The sequence below is a fragment of the Lacerta agilis genome, chromosome 5, assembly GCF_009819535.1.
Source record: "Lacerta agilis isolate rLacAgi1 chromosome 5, rLacAgi1.pri, whole genome shotgun sequence".
NCBI classification, from domain to species: Eukaryota; Metazoa; Chordata; class Lepidosauria; order Squamata; family Lacertidae; genus Lacerta; species Lacerta agilis.
The window spans coordinates 32,452,060-32,469,015 of NC_046316.1; the positions used below are offsets into that span (position 1 = coordinate 32,452,060).

The window sequence follows — 16,956 nt, forward strand, 5'->3', positions numbered from 1 at the left end:
TGAACTGCAGTTTTTCAGCTGAGTAAGAACAAAAAATTGCAAGCACCCAACTGATAGCATGTTTACAATTTATTCTATCCCCACCCCCCAAAATACACAGAATCTAATTGGAAACATAGCCAGAGCCATTATTATTAAGATATGTGGAATGGAATTATAAAAACATTGCTATTCCTGAATATATTCACAGTAATGTGCTCGGGGAGAGAGGAAGGGAGGGGGGGGGAGGAAAGAGAGAGAGAGAAGCAGTTTAAAAGCATTTGCGGTGAACAATGGATGGACCAGCTTCATCATATTCTTGTTTGCTGATCCACATTTGCTGGAAGGTGGAAAGAGAGGCAAGGATAGAGCCACCAATCCAAACGGAGTACTTGCGTTCAGGGGGAGCAATAATCTGTACAAAAGAGAAATGGAAGGATGTAGCTAAAATGCTGTAGGCAATGATAAAATGAACTGCATGAAGAAATTTAATTCAGTGGAGTGATGCAAGCCATTCCTATGGCAAAAATGGGTAAACAAAGGAGTTGTATCTGTCCATACTTGTGTATCTGACACAAGCAGGTAAGAGCTACTTCTAAAGTCTTCCTATCTAAAGGAGTATTTATGCAATCATTTTTGACAGGAGAAAAGTAAACACTGGGTTTCTTTCACCTGGGGCAATTCAGTATTCTTGCAAAAGCACTCTTATGTGATCAGATTTATATTTTGCCCTGTTTTTTAAAGGCAGTTTAAATTGGGTGGGTGATTTCCTGCAAAACCTTGGGGAAGATCACCAGAGTACTTACAGGAGCTTAACCGTGGTATCATCAGGAAATAATCTACTTATATTTTCTTGCAAGAAATTTTTTTAAATGGTGTAAACTCGCCCTAGAATCACTGTGCTGCTGGGAATCCCCTCTGCTTGGTCTTCTACTTTCTTCAGTTCTTGTCTTTCCCTATATTGGCTTGGGAGTGGGATAATTTGTTTTGTTAGCTTTAATCTTTTCTCCATCGAGATTTTAATAAGGGCTTTACATAGCCATTTCTGGCTTATCTTAGTTACATTAAAATATGTAAGCTAGCTAGTCACCTTAAAATATGCTGGTCTACTTTGCCACTATAAATTAGATAATAATCAAATAATGCAGTACCTTGATTTTCATAGTGCTGGGTGCCAGGGCAGTTATCTCCTTTTGCATTCGGTCTGCAATGCCAGGGTACATAGTGGTTCCTCCAGATAGTACATTGTTTGCATAGAGGTCTTTTCTGATATCAATGTCACACTTCATGATGCTGTTATAGGTGGTTTCATGAATGCCGGCAGATTCCATGCCTGTGATGGTTGGGAAATTATTTTTTTAAAATAAATTTGCCTTGGCTTTCCAACTTTTAAGCTGCCTCTCCAAGTGTGGGCTATAGTCAAGTGTTAAAATACATCCATTATAATAATTAGGGAAATGGCAATCAGAAAGAAAACAGGACCAGAAACAATTGATAAACTTAAATACATGCAACAACAAAATCATAAATTCAAAATGCACCCGCTGTCAAGGCCTCAGAGAATGAAATAGTTTTGAATTGGTGCCATATATGTTAAATGGCAGATGGATGCCTAAAATTCTAACCGTGCCTTAGGATAGTATCCGAAACCAGAATTGTGGGTGCCACAACTGAGAAGACTGAACCCAGTAGCCACCAACCTGTGAAGGTGTGGACAAGATATTAGAATGAACCTTAATGAACTACAGTAGAACCTCAGTTCTCAAATGTCTCCATTGACGAAAGTTTTGGAACCTGAACGTCGAAAACCCAGAAGTAACTGCTTCAGTTTTCGAACAATTTTTGGAAGCCAAACGTGCCACACAGCTTCCATTTTGAGTTTACCTATTGAATTGAGGCTTTCACTTTCAGTTTCGGTTTTCGAACGTTTCGGAAGTCGAACGGTCTTCCGGAAAAGATTACATTCAAAAACCAAGGTTCCATTGTAGCCTTAAATTAATTCAAGGCTGAGAGAAATTGTTATTCAAAGCCTAGCATATAGAAGTCCGGTAATTGTGTGCACACTTAACTAGAAAAAAAATCAATATCTTGTGGCATGTTGAAGTCAGGCAAACGTTATTTGAAGTGCAACAATTGGTTTCTTAAAACGTGTCTTATAAAGGGAATGACAGAGCTGAAAGAAGAATAGAGGCACCTTTACAATTTTCAATGCAGGCTAACAATTCCTAATATGGTTATTGAAAATTTACAAATCCAGCTAGAGTTGGGCTTTTCAAAACATAGGTATATGAATTGACATTCAGAGACCTGGTCTGAATAGAGATATTGGATTCTTGTCTCATTACACATACTAAAGCTATTTTTGGTCATCTGCATACTATCCCTTGCTTTTTCCTGTAGGACTAATTCATCGTTAACAGTCATCTACACGTTTACCATACCCATTGAGTCAATCACCTATCCCCTACTACCCTTCTGGGGGGGGACCCACCCCACCCCACCCCACCCCACCCCACCCCACCCTCACACTATATGTAAGGGTCTGGTGACTTCTGTTTCAGTGTGCATGCACACTAAAGCTTATACCCAGAACAAACTTAGTTGGTCTCTAAGGTGCTACTGGACAACTTTTTTTATTTATTTTGACTGTGTCAGACCAACACGGCTACCTACCTGAATCTAGAATTCATAGGTATGTCACTGCTTGGACCACCTCCCTGGCAAGGAATGCTGCAACTATATCCAAATTTGATTCTCAAACGACTCTTCCCAAATGTTACAGCTGCCAACAATAGCATTCATTTACCCTAAGGCAGCAAGTTCACTTTGGTGTCTTAAGCCTTAGTTTATGCTATTTTTGTACACTTGTCAGGGAGCCAGCTCCCAGCTGGAAATACATGTCCAGGTTTTTACCACACCATGAGTGAAATGTCCCACATCACCTCTAGCATATAAAGCAAATCAGAAAGTGAAGTGAAGTGAGGAATGGATGTTCAAGGATCATTTGTTGTGTTGACATAGAAGCAGGTATGGAAACCCTTGAGAGGAAGTTAGACTCCAACATTCATCAGCTCAGCCTACATTATCATTACCAGGGATGATGGGAATTGTAGTCTAATGACATCCTGAGGACCACGTTCTCCATTTTAAATAACCAGGTAGGTATAGCCATTTAGAGAGAGGTGACTGAATTTCTTGCAGGAGTATAATAATATAATTGGCCAATAATCAGTATAAGTTATCTTACCAATGAAAGATGGCTGGAAGAGTGTTTCTGGGCAGCGGAAACGTTCGTTCCCTATTGTGATCACCTGACCATCAGGCAGCTCATAGCTTTTTTCCAAGGATGATGAAGAAGCAGCCGTGGCCATCTCATTTTCAAAGTCCAGGGCAACATAGCAAAGCTTCTCCTTGATGTCACGGACAATTTCACGTTCAGCTGCAGATGGGATTCAAAGCAAAGATTTGTGTTTAAATTACAAACAGTACACACTATTTCGGCAATCAAAGAAAGGAATTTCATTGCTTATCTTTAGTTCAGTATTATTCATGATAATGAAACAGGACTCTTGCTTTGCTTTTAAAATTGCAATGTTCTGCATTCAAAATAAATAAATACACGTTCCAACAGGAAGCCCCAAAATGTTACGAATTTGCAAAACATTTTGGGCCACATTGAACTAACAGGAGCCAGCACAAGTCCCACTAGCACAACAGGGCTTTCACCCTACTCCTATCTGTCCCCACATCACATCCAGGGGGTCAGGAGACATAGTGGTAGGCAACATGTGTTAATAGTAAAACCTGCTCACCATTACTGAAAGCAACCACGTGTCTGTAAAGATCCTTAAAGTATGTTCAGCGAATCTCAATCCTAAGTATTTCTCTTACCAGTAGTAACAAATGAGTAGCCACGTTCTGTCAGGATTTTCATGAGGTAGTCGGTAAGGTCACGGCCGGCTAAGTCCAGGCGCATGATGGCATGAGGCAGTGCATAGCCTTCATAGATTGGCACATTGTGGGTGACACCATCCCCAGAGTCAAGCACAATCCCTAGATACAACACAAAACGGGCAGAATTTATCCTGAAAGCTATGCAGTCTTCTTCCTTTTCACAAATCCAAAAGCTCCCATCACTTTCTTACCTGTTGTACGTCCAGAAGCATAGAGGGACAAAACTGCCTGAATAGCAACATACATAGCTGGGACGTTGAAAGTCTCAAACATAATCTGAAAAGTAATTAAAAACAAACAAACAAAATGAAGGTATCGGGTTTGTGCTATCGCCTTTGTTACTCCGTGCAATAGGGTCGTAAACATTAATTACCAATAGCACATAATTCAAATGATTTCCACAATCCTAATCAATGCATCCAGAACCTGCAAATACAGCAGGTTCCACTAATTGGATCAATAGAACTCATGACTGACAACAGAAGTTTCCATTAATTTAGAGAGAGTTAATGTATAACATGACAACAACTTTTCTAAGTAAATAAAAATTAGTACTACGCAGTTAGGGTATGTTTACAAACCTAAGGTGGATTAATGGTCACTTCCTTTCCTCAGAAAATTACAATTCTCAGGAAACCAGAATAGTTGAAATGGGTTTCACACCAATATATATGTGGTGCCATGAAATACGAATGACATGATCTAAAATCCCAACCATTCAATGAAAAGTAAGGGTTAATCCTTTTATTGTCCTGAAGTACAGAGTCTAATACAGATAAGGGTCACCTTCTACAAACTCAGAGGAAAGAACCACCAAAACCAGTGTATAACCCACAGAGATACAGCTGCCATCTACACCGTATAGAACTTTAACGAATAAATACATAAATATATAGTAATTCAAAGACCTTAATGCCAAGAAGAGGCTGTTTACCTGTGTCATTTTCTCTCGGTTAGCTTTGGGGTTCAAAGGTGCCTCTGTAAGCAGAGTTGGATGTTCTTCGGGGGCAACGCGCAGCTCATTGTAGAAAGAGTGGTGCCAAATCTGTATTAATAAAAAGCAAAGTGAATTTTTATTATAATAAATGCTGCCACCACAGCCACAGTCCACCAACATCACCTTGACCATATTTCTGAAGCTACAGTAGCTACAGAACTCTTATGAGACATTAGAACTGATTGTTTTAGACTGCAAGTGCTATATCTCCACAGTTTCACCCATGTCAGTCAGGTAACCTCTTTTACCTCAAGGGTAGGCAGATTTTAGGCTTGGATAATTTACTGGACCCTCATGGCTCAAGAAGGCAGACATAGCATTGTGGACCAAGGTGTTCCTGGGAACATGCTTTCAGTAACAGAACTGGAGCTTGCACACAAATCTGTTCTCATGCAAATAATCCAGTTTTCCCCTCAAAGCTTTCAGCAGTCTAACTTAGGAAGTGGGGAAAACACTTTAATCATCACAATTTTCAAGCCATTGCAAATCCCAATCTGCTCCTCTGCCCACTCTTGATCTATATCTTCTACCCATGTGGCTAAGTGGACCACATAATTCCGTCTCAAACTAACAATGTCTGATTCACTATGAGAGGGGATGGTGTCGCCTATGTGATTGCAATATTCATCGCAGCTGCACGCATGAGAGCTATGAGGAGAAACAGCTCCCAATAAGCACACTGTGAGTAAAGATAACCTCCATGGGCAGAAGATGTATACATTACCAGCAGTGGTGGAGAAGCAACCACACCCACTCTAGATAAAGTAGAAAGGAAGCCCTAGCCACCACTTTCCAGAACCTGTTAATTTCATTTTCTTTCTGTGCCTTCTCAATTGGTTTCTGTGCAGTTCCAAATCATAGCAGCAAATATGCATTCTTGGGAAGTCCTTACTGGAACACGAAACACCATGAACTTATTTTTTTTTTGGGGGGGGGAATTAAAAATCCCAATAGCAGAAAATATGCAGATTGTTCTCACCAAAAAGACACAGGCAAATTACAACCCCCCCCCCCCCCAAAAAAGAGCAAAAATCCCTGCTTCTGCTTATCATTCATTATGCATTATATTCTGTTTTAATTTGTGGTTTAAATACCTTCTCCATATCATCCCAGTTTGTGATGATTCCATGCTCTATTGGATATTTCAAGGTCAGGATGCCTCTCTTGCTTTGGGCTTCGTCTCCTACATAGCTATCTTTCTGGCCCATCCCTACCATCACACCCTAAGCAAGAGAGGGAGAAAAGGTGACGATGACAACAGGCTCATAAGAAAGCAATGTAACAAAGCAAACAACATGACCCATACCTTCTATCTTATTTTTAAATAAAAGGTTGAGAAAACAGCCCTCATTGTTTCCCCACCAAGCATAACTATAACAAACGTAATAGGAAAAAGTGGCCAATGGGATAGAAACATAGAAAAGCTGTTCTATTTTGGCTCAGGTCATTGGTCCCTTTGGCTCAGCATCACCTACACAGATGGAGTGCAGCTTGCCAGAGTCTTGGGCAGGGATCTGACCCAATAATAGTGCTTCCTCAAACCCTTGCATACAGAGACTGGACCTTCTGCATGCAAAGAATATGCCCCTCTAGTTCTGCATCTTGTTCTCACCGTGGCCAGCCAGATATCTATGGGAGGCCCATAAGCAGGACCCAAGCTTAACAGTACTCTTCCTCTTGTGATTTGCAGCAACCAGTATTCAGAGACATACCACCTCTGACCGTAGAGGCAGAACATAGCCATTGTGGCTAGTAGCTACTGACAGCCTTATCCTCCATGAATTGGTCTAATCTTCTTTTGAAGTCATCCAAGTTGATGGCCATCTTTACTTCTGGTACATGCTATAAATATGAGTGAACAGCCATCTAGTGGCAAGTATTGAACAGCACACTCTTCTCAAGTGCTCCACTTCCATGGCTCACATTTACAGCCTGATCCTCAACCATGCTTACTTGGAAGTAAGCCTCAGGTATTTCAGTTGGATTTGCTTCCAAGTAAACAGTGTTGTACCATTAACAGGGGAAGAAAAAGAGTCATTTATTTTTTTTAAGCATGTTACAATAGCTGTCTTGATGGATTTGAATATGTGCATTTTGCATTCTTGTTGGGTCATGATAATTATTTGATACAAGCCACAGTTCCATTGATCTGACATGCAGAGACTGGACAGGTCTATAGCTTATGGATATCTCAGCAGTTTCAGGATCATCTTAGGCTGTGGATTTGAAGTTTAATGACATGGCTATTTAAAGTGCATTACTGATTGATGTATTCTGTTTAGCTTGTTCTGTGATGCTTCCCCAGTGCTATCACATTATTGCTGTCCGGAGAGGCTATAGCAGAACAGAAGTGAAACAAAAGAAACCAGAACATTTGTGGTACAAAAAGTGACTAGATTTCAGCAGGAAATTGTGGGGTGTGCACTGACTGAAAATGAAGAAGTGTGGCTACCCCAAAGCATGTAAAGTTACAAACAGTATTAAAAGCAAGACTGTTGCCCTAATAGAATCATGAGCACAAATCATCATGAATGTGCAATAAAAATGACATCCTGAGGGGCCCTTAGTAAGAGGTATCTGACTAATGATACTTGATTTGCTATGTTTACTTGATATTTGTTTCCCCCCCCCCGAGTTTCTTAAAACTCATCTCTACAGCAATCTATGGTTAGTCTACCTACAAGATGTTCTAAATTAGTCAACTGATTAGTCAATTTTATTAGTCAATTCTTCTTGTTGATCAAAGTTCTCCCATTCTACCTTAGCAAACACAAAACCAAAAAGTACTGTTGAATGCACATTGAGTAATTATTATTTTTCCAAATTATAGAAACTGGCTGAGGAAATAGGGTTGCCAACCTCTGGTGAAAGTTTACTCTCTTCCAATATGGCTGCTCAAGAGTTTAAACTGCATTTTAAATCAGACCACAATATGCTACATGACAAAACTCTATTTAAATCAACAGGACTGATCTAAAAGGAATTGCATAAGGACTGTGGCATTGTAAAGGGAGTGTGTGGGGGAAACAAAAGTCTTCCTTTCAAGGTCCATGTTATTATCGCTAATGAATCCTTTGGCTTCTGTACCAAGCAGAGTTTCAGTAGCTGAACCAGTTATTCACCTGGTGCCTGGGACGTCCCACAATGGATGGAAAAACTGCTCTCGGAGCATCATCCCCAGCAAAGCCAGCCTTACAAAGTCCTGAGCCATTGTCACAAACCAGTGCGGTGCTGTCCTCTTCCTCACACATCTTCTATAGCAACTTTCTCAGACCTTCCACACAAGTACAGACCTATAAAGAGAACAGAGAAATCTCAATGTAATAAAAGAAAACATTCCCAGGAGCGGTGGTGGTGGTAGTTGGGGGAGGGGGGAGGCTAGCTGTGAGAGTTAACGGGGGTCTGGCTCCAATTAGAAGATACTGTATATACTTGAGTATAAGCCTAGTTTTTCAGCACATTTTTTGTGCTGAAAAAGCTGCCCTCGGCTTATACTTGAGTGAGGCGGGCGGTGGGGGCAGAGAGAAAGAAGCCCTTTCTCTCCGCTCATGCCGCCACCCGCTCTCCCCAGTTAACCATTCCTTAAGAAGCGTACAAGAACGGCGGTTCTTTACTCTCCCCAGGCAGCTTGTTCCATTCCTGAATTGCTCGCATAAATGCAAACTTGGCAAAGGAGGAAGAGGAAGGAGCAGCCCAAAGGGCTGCTTTCGGGCTGCTCGTTCCTCCTCCTCCTCCACAGCGGCAAAGGTGAACCGGCTTATACTCGAGTCAATAAGCTTTCCCAGGTTTTTGTGGGAAAATTAGGTGCCTCGGTTTATATTCGGGTCGGCTTATACTCGGGTATATACGGTACTTTGTAACAGTAGCAAAAAGTGAATCCCTGTCACCTCTCTCAATTGTCCGGACACGCAGAAGAGCAGCAATTCATGACTTAAAAAGTGGTGGCCTTTGGGACTTGTGGGCTTCTGAAGGGCCACTGCCATTGTAATTGCCTTGAAAGTAGCCCCAATGGCCAACACTCTTCTGCCCTGCAATGCTTCTGGACGACAAAGGGGTGGGAAGGAGGGAGGGACTCTTCATCTTCTCTGCTACCATCTCCATCCTTGACAGTGAGAAAGGAAATGCGTTTTTGGAGACAAAGAGGCTTGGTAGGGATAGGGGGAGCTGTCCAACATGGATTTTGACCTGAGCTGGAGAACAGTGGGAACTTAAACGTTTTCCTCTTGTTTGAGGCTTAAGAACCCTTAAAGTCCATTCCTTGGTCACTTCTGAGTGAACCTCTATCAGTATTGCTTGTAAGCAAATAAGGAGCGAAAAGAGAATAAATAAAGGAAGAAGGAGGAGGGGGAGGATGTCAGAGAAGTTGTGCACCGATGGGGCGCAGTAAAGAAAGATACTCAGTCACAATGGCTAGTTTTAGAGCAATATAACTGTCACCAAAATCCTGCACAAAAAAGTTAGCCCATGTGTCATTAAATTAATGTAAAACATTCCTTCATATAACTACCACATGCTTCTGGAATGCAAAGTCCTCTGTTGTTGTTTTTTCCATCCAGGTTTTACTACCTAATCAAGAGCTTGCTTTTTAAATGGTTCATTAGCAACCAAGGTGGCAAATGCAGGCCAAACTGTGTGCCTTATTTAGGGTCCAGATAGAACATAACCAAGGGAACAAGAAAAATTGGAAACACAAGGCAGTATACAATGGTCATTATTGACATCTTCTTGTAAACCAGCCCAAGTACATGTGTAGTATTCTAGCCTTCAACTCTCCACATCCCTAACAGGCAGAGGCTTCAGAATAGATATGGGTCACTTCCAAATGTTATATTCACCTGGTGATTTGGGAGTTCTTATGTGGTCTATGCTTGCCTTTTGGAATGTGTTGCTGCTCTTGCATTCCACCTCATAAATTTCACAATAGTTCTGTAGACTATCCTGCAGATACAATCTAGCCCTTTATTTTCCTATAGTTGAATGTGAAAGTACTGGCACAAAGGGAGGGAGTCATTAGGCCATACAAGCAGAGCAGCCATATTACTTAAGGGCATACACTACCGAAGCAGATGGCAAAACCTATTTTTCAGTACTACCAATGTTTACACACACACATTGTGCAGCTTCTGGGTGGCGGGGAGGAAAGGCCACAAAAAACCCTCATTTAGAGCAGGGGCAGGGAACCTGTGTTTGGACTCCAACTCCCATCAGTCATGGCCAGCATGGGCAATGGTCAGGGATGATAGGAGTTGGAGTCCCAAGAACATCTGGAGGGCCACAGGTTTCCCATCCCTGGTTTAGAGCAAACAAGACATGTGACAACATTACACTTCTTTTCCCAACACCTAGCAATGTGGTTAAGTGTAATGTTTCGTTTGACCAATTATATTTTATTAAGTTTAAACATTTTTAACATATACAGTCAAAACACAATTTTGACTTTTCTCTTATTTTTGTGGACTCCCCACCTCTTTTTTTCTTTGGAGTTGCTGCTTCTTTCCTTCCGCTGCACCCTATCTTCTCTCTATCAAATCATAACCACAATATTATAATCTAATTACTTCTGTTGCTCATAGCTCAAATCCTGCTCGCGAGCTCATCATACTATAATATTTCTTTAAATAGTCCGAAAAAGGCATCCATTCTTGTTTGACCAATGAATTTACCATAATACTTATTGCTATACTGGCCTGAGTCCAATATCACGGAGACTATTATATTAGGGGCTCCCTCCCCACAGACTGATCTAAGCATACATTTGTTGCTCCATTTTGTTTCCATGCTAGGCATATAGAATCCTGATCAGGAGCCTCACTCTCTATTAAATTGCAGTATAGTGGGAAAACTCAGCGGTTTAAAGATGCTGCAAGCCTCAGGCTCAACGATGTAAATGCAGGTATTTAAATGGATTATAACATTATCAGGTTAATAGGCAATTTGTATTTAGCTTGTAAGTCCTTGAAAGATAATAGCAGGACTCGAGAGACAGTAATGCTTTAATTAATCCAAACTTGCAATAGAGAAGGACAGCCTTCAGTTCTGAGCTCTAGACCGAGCCAAAATGGTGATACACAATGTATGTAAGGGTCCTCTATTGTCCTCTGTTTGGTCTTTGGATCAACAATGGCTGAAAAGAGGTTCGGGTGCATCCATTTAAATACACAGAACTTAAACCAGTTTCAGGTATTCATGGGTGCACAAATATATCTTGTTAAATAAACTTAAATGTTAGCTCTTGCAAACACCTAGAAAGGTGTTTGGTACCTGTTTGAGTGTGGAGAAACACAGCATATATAACTAATCTGTAGAGTTGTGGTCTCCCCCCCCCCCCAATAAACAGCGTTTCTGTGTGCTCTGGCTTCCGTCATGGTGTCCCGTTGCACCAGAAGTGGTTTAGTCATGCTGGCCCTCGGCCTAAAGTGAGATGAGTACCACAACCCCATAGTCACTGTGATGGCCTGGGAGTCAGACTCTGATGCTGAACCTGAGGGATCCCAGCCTGCACAGGATTCCCCGCCTCCAGAACCAGCTGAGCCGGGGCCAGGGCTTGAGCCTGAAGGATCCCCACCTGTGCTGGATCCCCAGGTGCAGGCATCAGCAGAGTCTGCTCTGGCTCCTGATGGGAGGGAGGACTCATTGCCTGCAGGTGCTCCACTCCCAGCCTCTTCAGAAGAAGCGGAGGCATCCCCTGGGTCTAGTAACCCACCAGCCTCTCCTGAGCTACAGAGGCTCAGGGCAGAGAGGCGAAGGGGGTTAAGTGTCTGCAGGAGGAGTGCTCGCCTCCAGGCCCGGAGGAGAGGCGAGTCTCCGGAGGATCGGGACCGCCCTAAGCATAGGGCCAGATAAAAGCCAGCCAGACCCAGCCCAAGTTGCGTGAGCAACTTAGTTGCAAGCGTGTGCTCAACCTGCAACCTTGTGCCTGAACCCGCCTTGGACCTTGACCTGCTCCCTGCCTTGCTCCCCGCCGGATTGACCTCCTTTGGACCCCTAGACCCAGGACTGGACTTGGACCTCGCTTCATGGACAAACCCTTGGGGCCAGCACAGTCACCTTTGACTGGACTTAACCATCCAGGGGTCCTTTACCTTTACCTTTTTTAAAAAAAACCCATGATGCAGTGGTAGTGAAGATCAAGCCACAGAATGTGGCTGTTAGGTACAGAATTCACCCTCCTAAGATCTGAACTTACTTTTCTTAAAAAGCAAATGTTTCTTATCGTAATAGTGACAATATAATTCTTACTTACATTTTTATCCCATCATTTCTCCAAGGGTTTCAGAAGGTGTGTGTGTGTGTGTAGGGTTTCGATGTGAGATTTCAGTTTGATTTAGTACAGGGTACAAGCAGTTCTGCTAGTCATGGGGAAACTCAAGTGTAACTTAACCCTACCTAATACTGTTATCCAGTTTCTTAATTTAAGGCCTGCGGTGCTGGATTTTAACAAGGCAGATAAAATCCAGCACTGCAGGCCTTAATTAAGTAACTGGAAGCACTTGATGTTCTCATCATGAAACCAGCAGCATGAAAGCTCAAACTGGTGAAGGTAAAAATGAGATGTCTAGCGTGAATACAAAGTACATAGGCTCTAAATGCCTCTTAGAAACAAAGAATGGCATTTCCTATGCCTTTCCATATCTGCCGCTAATCTGCTGTCACTAATATTTAGTTCATTTTCTTCCAACGTGGAACTCAAGGTGAAGCATTTGGGATTCTCAGGTGGCCTCCCATCCAGTCCCAAACATACAAGATGGTGCCCTCGTGTGCCCTCAGAACACACCCTGAGACTCAGGAATGGGAACTGTGAGGCAATGTTCAAAGGAAATGCTTTGTGAGCCAGTGAGCAAATTGCCTTTGCTTTGGGTGTGAGAGGGAACCAGATTCAAATGCCTTCTCAACCTGGGATAAGAGATTTAATGAAATATTTATACTGAAATATAAATACAGAGAGAGGCCACTTTTATATACATAACACAGGGGAAACCTGGGGTTGTCCCAAAATGAGTGAGCTCAGCAAAAAAGCTCCTGCTGACCTTAGCTCCTCCCTGGGTGGTAATAAACCCACATTTGCAAATCTATTTCTGTCACATTTACATTTTGCATTTTTAAAGGTCCACCTCAAAGAACGTGATGTGTCAAATCACTCCAGGTGTCATCAGTCCAGGTGACTTCACATAAAAAGTGGATGAGGGTATAACATAGCTCATCTGAAACACTCAGGGAGGGGTGGGAACTAAACCTTAAATTTAAAACAACAAGTAGTAGAAGAAGACTTTATATATTTTGTTTTACTGAAAAGAAATGTTTTATAGCACATATTTTGGGGAACTAGTGGCTATATATGCTCGAGCATTTTACTCCAAAGCACAGAGAAAACCTTACCTAACTTGAGTGCCTCTAGCTAGCCTGTTTGGAACAAACGATTTCCTAATTAGGAAACAAAGTCTTTCAAAAGTCTGTTTTTGGAACAGAGCTGGAGAGGTCAAGGGTGGTTTGCTCAAACTCAAGCCAACTGAGCCAAAAATCCTAAGAGGGAGGGGGGGAAGGCGGAATGCTGCATTTCTGCCTGAGCAGGGTGAACTCTAAATGAAAACCATATTTAGTAACCAGGATAAATTCAAGGACATTTTAACATGTGTCTTGTAGTGACAGAGAAGCAAGCAGTGCTCTAAGGCCCCTGGGATGCTCCAGAGTGCTAAGATGATAACTGCAGCAGCTAATGTAACCCAGAACCCTGCAACAATCCAATTATGTGCATCTCTCATGAGCAACCCTATGCATGTTTACTAAGAAATTAAGCCCCAGTACATCTAATGGGGTTTATACATAGGATTGACTTTTAATAGTTTAATCCTATGGATGTCTATTGAGAAGTAAGCCCTGCTGAGTTCAAAGGGGCTGCCTGCCAGCAAAAACGTGACCAGGATTGCAGCCTGAGGGTGCCTTCCCCAATCTGCTGCTCTCCAGCTGCTGTTGGACTACAACTCCCATCATCCTTGGCCATTGGTGATGCTAAGTGGGGCTGATGGGAATTTTATTCCAACAACATCTGGAGGGCAGTAGCACTTTGGTAAAGGCTGTCCTAAGATGTGTGATTGTCTGCTAATTCTTGCTTCTGGACAAAGCTAAAAGGCATCCCAGCATACCAGGTATGCTACAGGAAAGGCAAATCTCATTGAAAGATACTGTCTGCAAATTGTGGCTTATTTAGATATTAGGAGGAGGAGGGTCCTTCTATTTTTTTCCTGCTTTCCAAACAAACAGGCTCACAATATGTCAAAGCTGTGCAAGTGAATATCTACAATAATTATAAGTTGAAATGACAGAAAGAAACACAAGAAGAATTTAAACAACACAACTCCGAGTAAAGATTTACTATCGCTGTCCCTTGAAGGTGCTAGGCTGGGCTATAAAGAGAAAAGTTGCCCTCCAGAAAACCATGGAAGGAGTGGGCCATATGAAGCTCTTTTGGAAGGGAATTCTGCAGGGATGGTGTCACAATGGAGAAGGCCCTGGGCTTTGCACTCTTTTCTCCACCGCCCCCTCCTCACATACAAGCACTGGACTGCAGGTGGAAAGGGCACAAGCAGCTGGCCTGTCCTGATGACCTGCAGCCTCACTGCAGGCAAAGCTTAGGCGTGGGGGTGTCAGACACTGACAAAAAAAACCATGCAGGAAAAGCAAAAAATGGGTTTTCCCCAGTGAGTGAGTGGTGTGTGTGTGTGTGTGTGTGTGTGTGTGTGTGTGTTCTAATAATTAAATGTCCAAATATATTATCATAGGCAGAGTTCAGCAAGTACATTATATACATGAGAAGAATGGCAACTGTATACTGAAGAAATGCTACAGTAAATATTGTGGTATGTCGACAAATGTTAGCCACTCCAGTTTAGATAGCTATGTGTTTGAGGCATGGTGATATAGTGCAGCTGAGCTTAATATGCATCTATTTCCTCCTTCTGTGGGAGTGGGTAGGTAAGGGGGTTTCCTTTGCATTTCTGCTAAAAGGTGATGGAGAGGACCATGCTCAGAGCCAGTATGACTGGAGGAATTCTAGTGCATGTACCCTCCACTGGCACAGGTCTACATATGAGCATTGGACTACCCACAAGCCCCAACTGGGTATAGGGCATCCATGAGAAGCTAGCCTGCAGCTATTATTAGGAGAATAAGATGCAAAATGAGGCAAAGAACAGAAAGAAGATAGGATTTCAGTAGTTGTTTATTGCATGACAAGCCACACCTATTGAATATCCCACTTCTATGCAATTTGCAGAACCATGTCCTCTTTTGCATCTAGCCACCCTAGATTATGCTTTTTTGCAGCATTTACACTCTAGAATTTAATTTACCCTTGTTAGTTAACATCAACACTTACACCGACCAGGGGGCAGAGTGAAGTTATGACTCACTAGAGTTTTAATTTTGTGCTTTTATGCTTGCTTCTAAGGAATTTACTCTAGGCACTACTTAGGAGTAATAGCAGCAAGTGAAGTAATAATAGTAATTTTATTTTTGCAGCACTATCAATGTATATACATGGCACTTCACACCACAACATAAGCAAAACACAAGTTTCTGCTACATATCTCCTCTTGCTCCGAACTTAAGGGCATAACTAGAAGTGAATGCATATTATCTCCATTTTGCAAAGCAACCAAAGGGGTTCCATGTGAAAATGCACACACACACACACACTTAGGTCTCAATCCACCAGTTCATTCCAGGCTTGAGAATCCCAGTGAGGGTATGAAAAGAACCTGTCAAAAACCTGAAGTGGGAAATCCTTTTCAGGTTCACAATGTACAGATTCATGCAAGCCTAATATCCACACAGCTTCTAAAGAGCAAGAGAACACTAGGAACAAATCTGAATCATAACTGAGAGAGAGAGAGAGAGAGACCCTTTCCCAGCAGGGATGGTGCTTAAAGAGCAATGCAGCAGGAGAAATAAATACTCTGGCAGAAAGGCTTACAGAGGCTTAGCTACAAATGGCATTGCTTATAAACATCATACCAGCTTCATCTTAGAAATGGAAATGCAAAAGTGAGGGTCAGAGAATAAGACAATGGCTCAATCAAGACAAAATTATCCTTCTTTAAGCCCCACCAATTTCACTGGAAGAGTGAAGCATGTGCTTAAACCCTCTCATAAAAATAAATACTTAACTGGATCAGGCCAAACAGCACAATCCAGTGCTTGTTTACTCAGAAATAAGTCCCACATCCAGGAATGTTTCCTTAGAATTGCAGCACAGTTACTTAGGATTAAACTCCACTGAGTTCAGACTAACTTACTTCCAAGTAAATGTGCAGTGCATCAGACAGCAGGAGCACAACCTAAGGGAACAGGGAACACATCCCACTGAAGTAAAATAGGAAACACCAATTACCGTAAGCTCAGAGGGCGTGGATTATTGCACATGTAACTCATTTATTGTGTGATGAGCTCTCCTAGGCGCCACAGATACAAAACAGCAAAGAAAGTATCTCTCTCCCCCCCCTTCTTTCTTTATCTAAACTGATCAGGCAAATCCTGAAATCACTTCTTTGGTTCTCGGCCTCTTACCTGTCAGCGCTTGGCTAGGGAGAGCTGTTCTGGGGTGGTGTACTGGCAAAGTCAACCTTTTCGGCTTATATAGCTCCTTGATCTGTTCCCCTCCCACCAGCTTCCCAAACAAGGAGCAGAGCAGAGCTCCATCTCCATCTCTCTGTCAAACAAAGCCATATAGGGGCTTCTGCACAAAACTCTCTGATCTGGGTGGCCTGGCAGGGCCCTTGGTCTCCTCCAGTCTGCATTCCTTTCTGCTGTTCGCAAAGCAGGAGGGAGGTTTCAGCAGCACGGTAATATAAACACAGCTAAATTTCAGGATAGCCACTGAAAGACTACTGGGGTAGCACACAAGTGACAGGCAGCTTCTGGCAAGGAGCGCATGTTTCAGTCATGCACTCCTTGTTAGAAAGCAGGCAGCTGACAAACAGGGCATGAGGAGAGCTGCTACTGCCTGGACAGGAAAACGCCCTGCCGAGTTC

General features: G+C 42.4%; 1 protein-coding gene across 1 annotated transcript; it reads right to left on the reverse strand.

Annotated features, from left to right (window-relative positions):
* Window positions 1-50: 50 nt before the first annotated feature.
* Window positions 51-16,595, reverse strand: ACTA2 (actin alpha 2, smooth muscle). The gene is made up of 9 exons (XM_033149212.1): window positions 16,493-16,595; window positions 8,053-8,223; window positions 6,025-6,153; window positions 4,868-4,978; window positions 4,125-4,209; window positions 3,871-4,032; window positions 3,227-3,418; window positions 1,131-1,312; window positions 51-394 (listed from the first exon to the last, which is right to left on the reverse strand). The coding sequence occupies exons 2-9, from the start codon at window positions 8,179-8,181 to the stop codon at window positions 251-253; spliced, it is 1,134 nt and encodes a 377-aa protein (XP_033005103.1). The 5' UTR covers window positions 8,182-8,223; window positions 16,493-16,595; the 3' UTR covers window positions 51-250.
* Window positions 16,596-16,956: the final 361 nt, after the last annotated feature.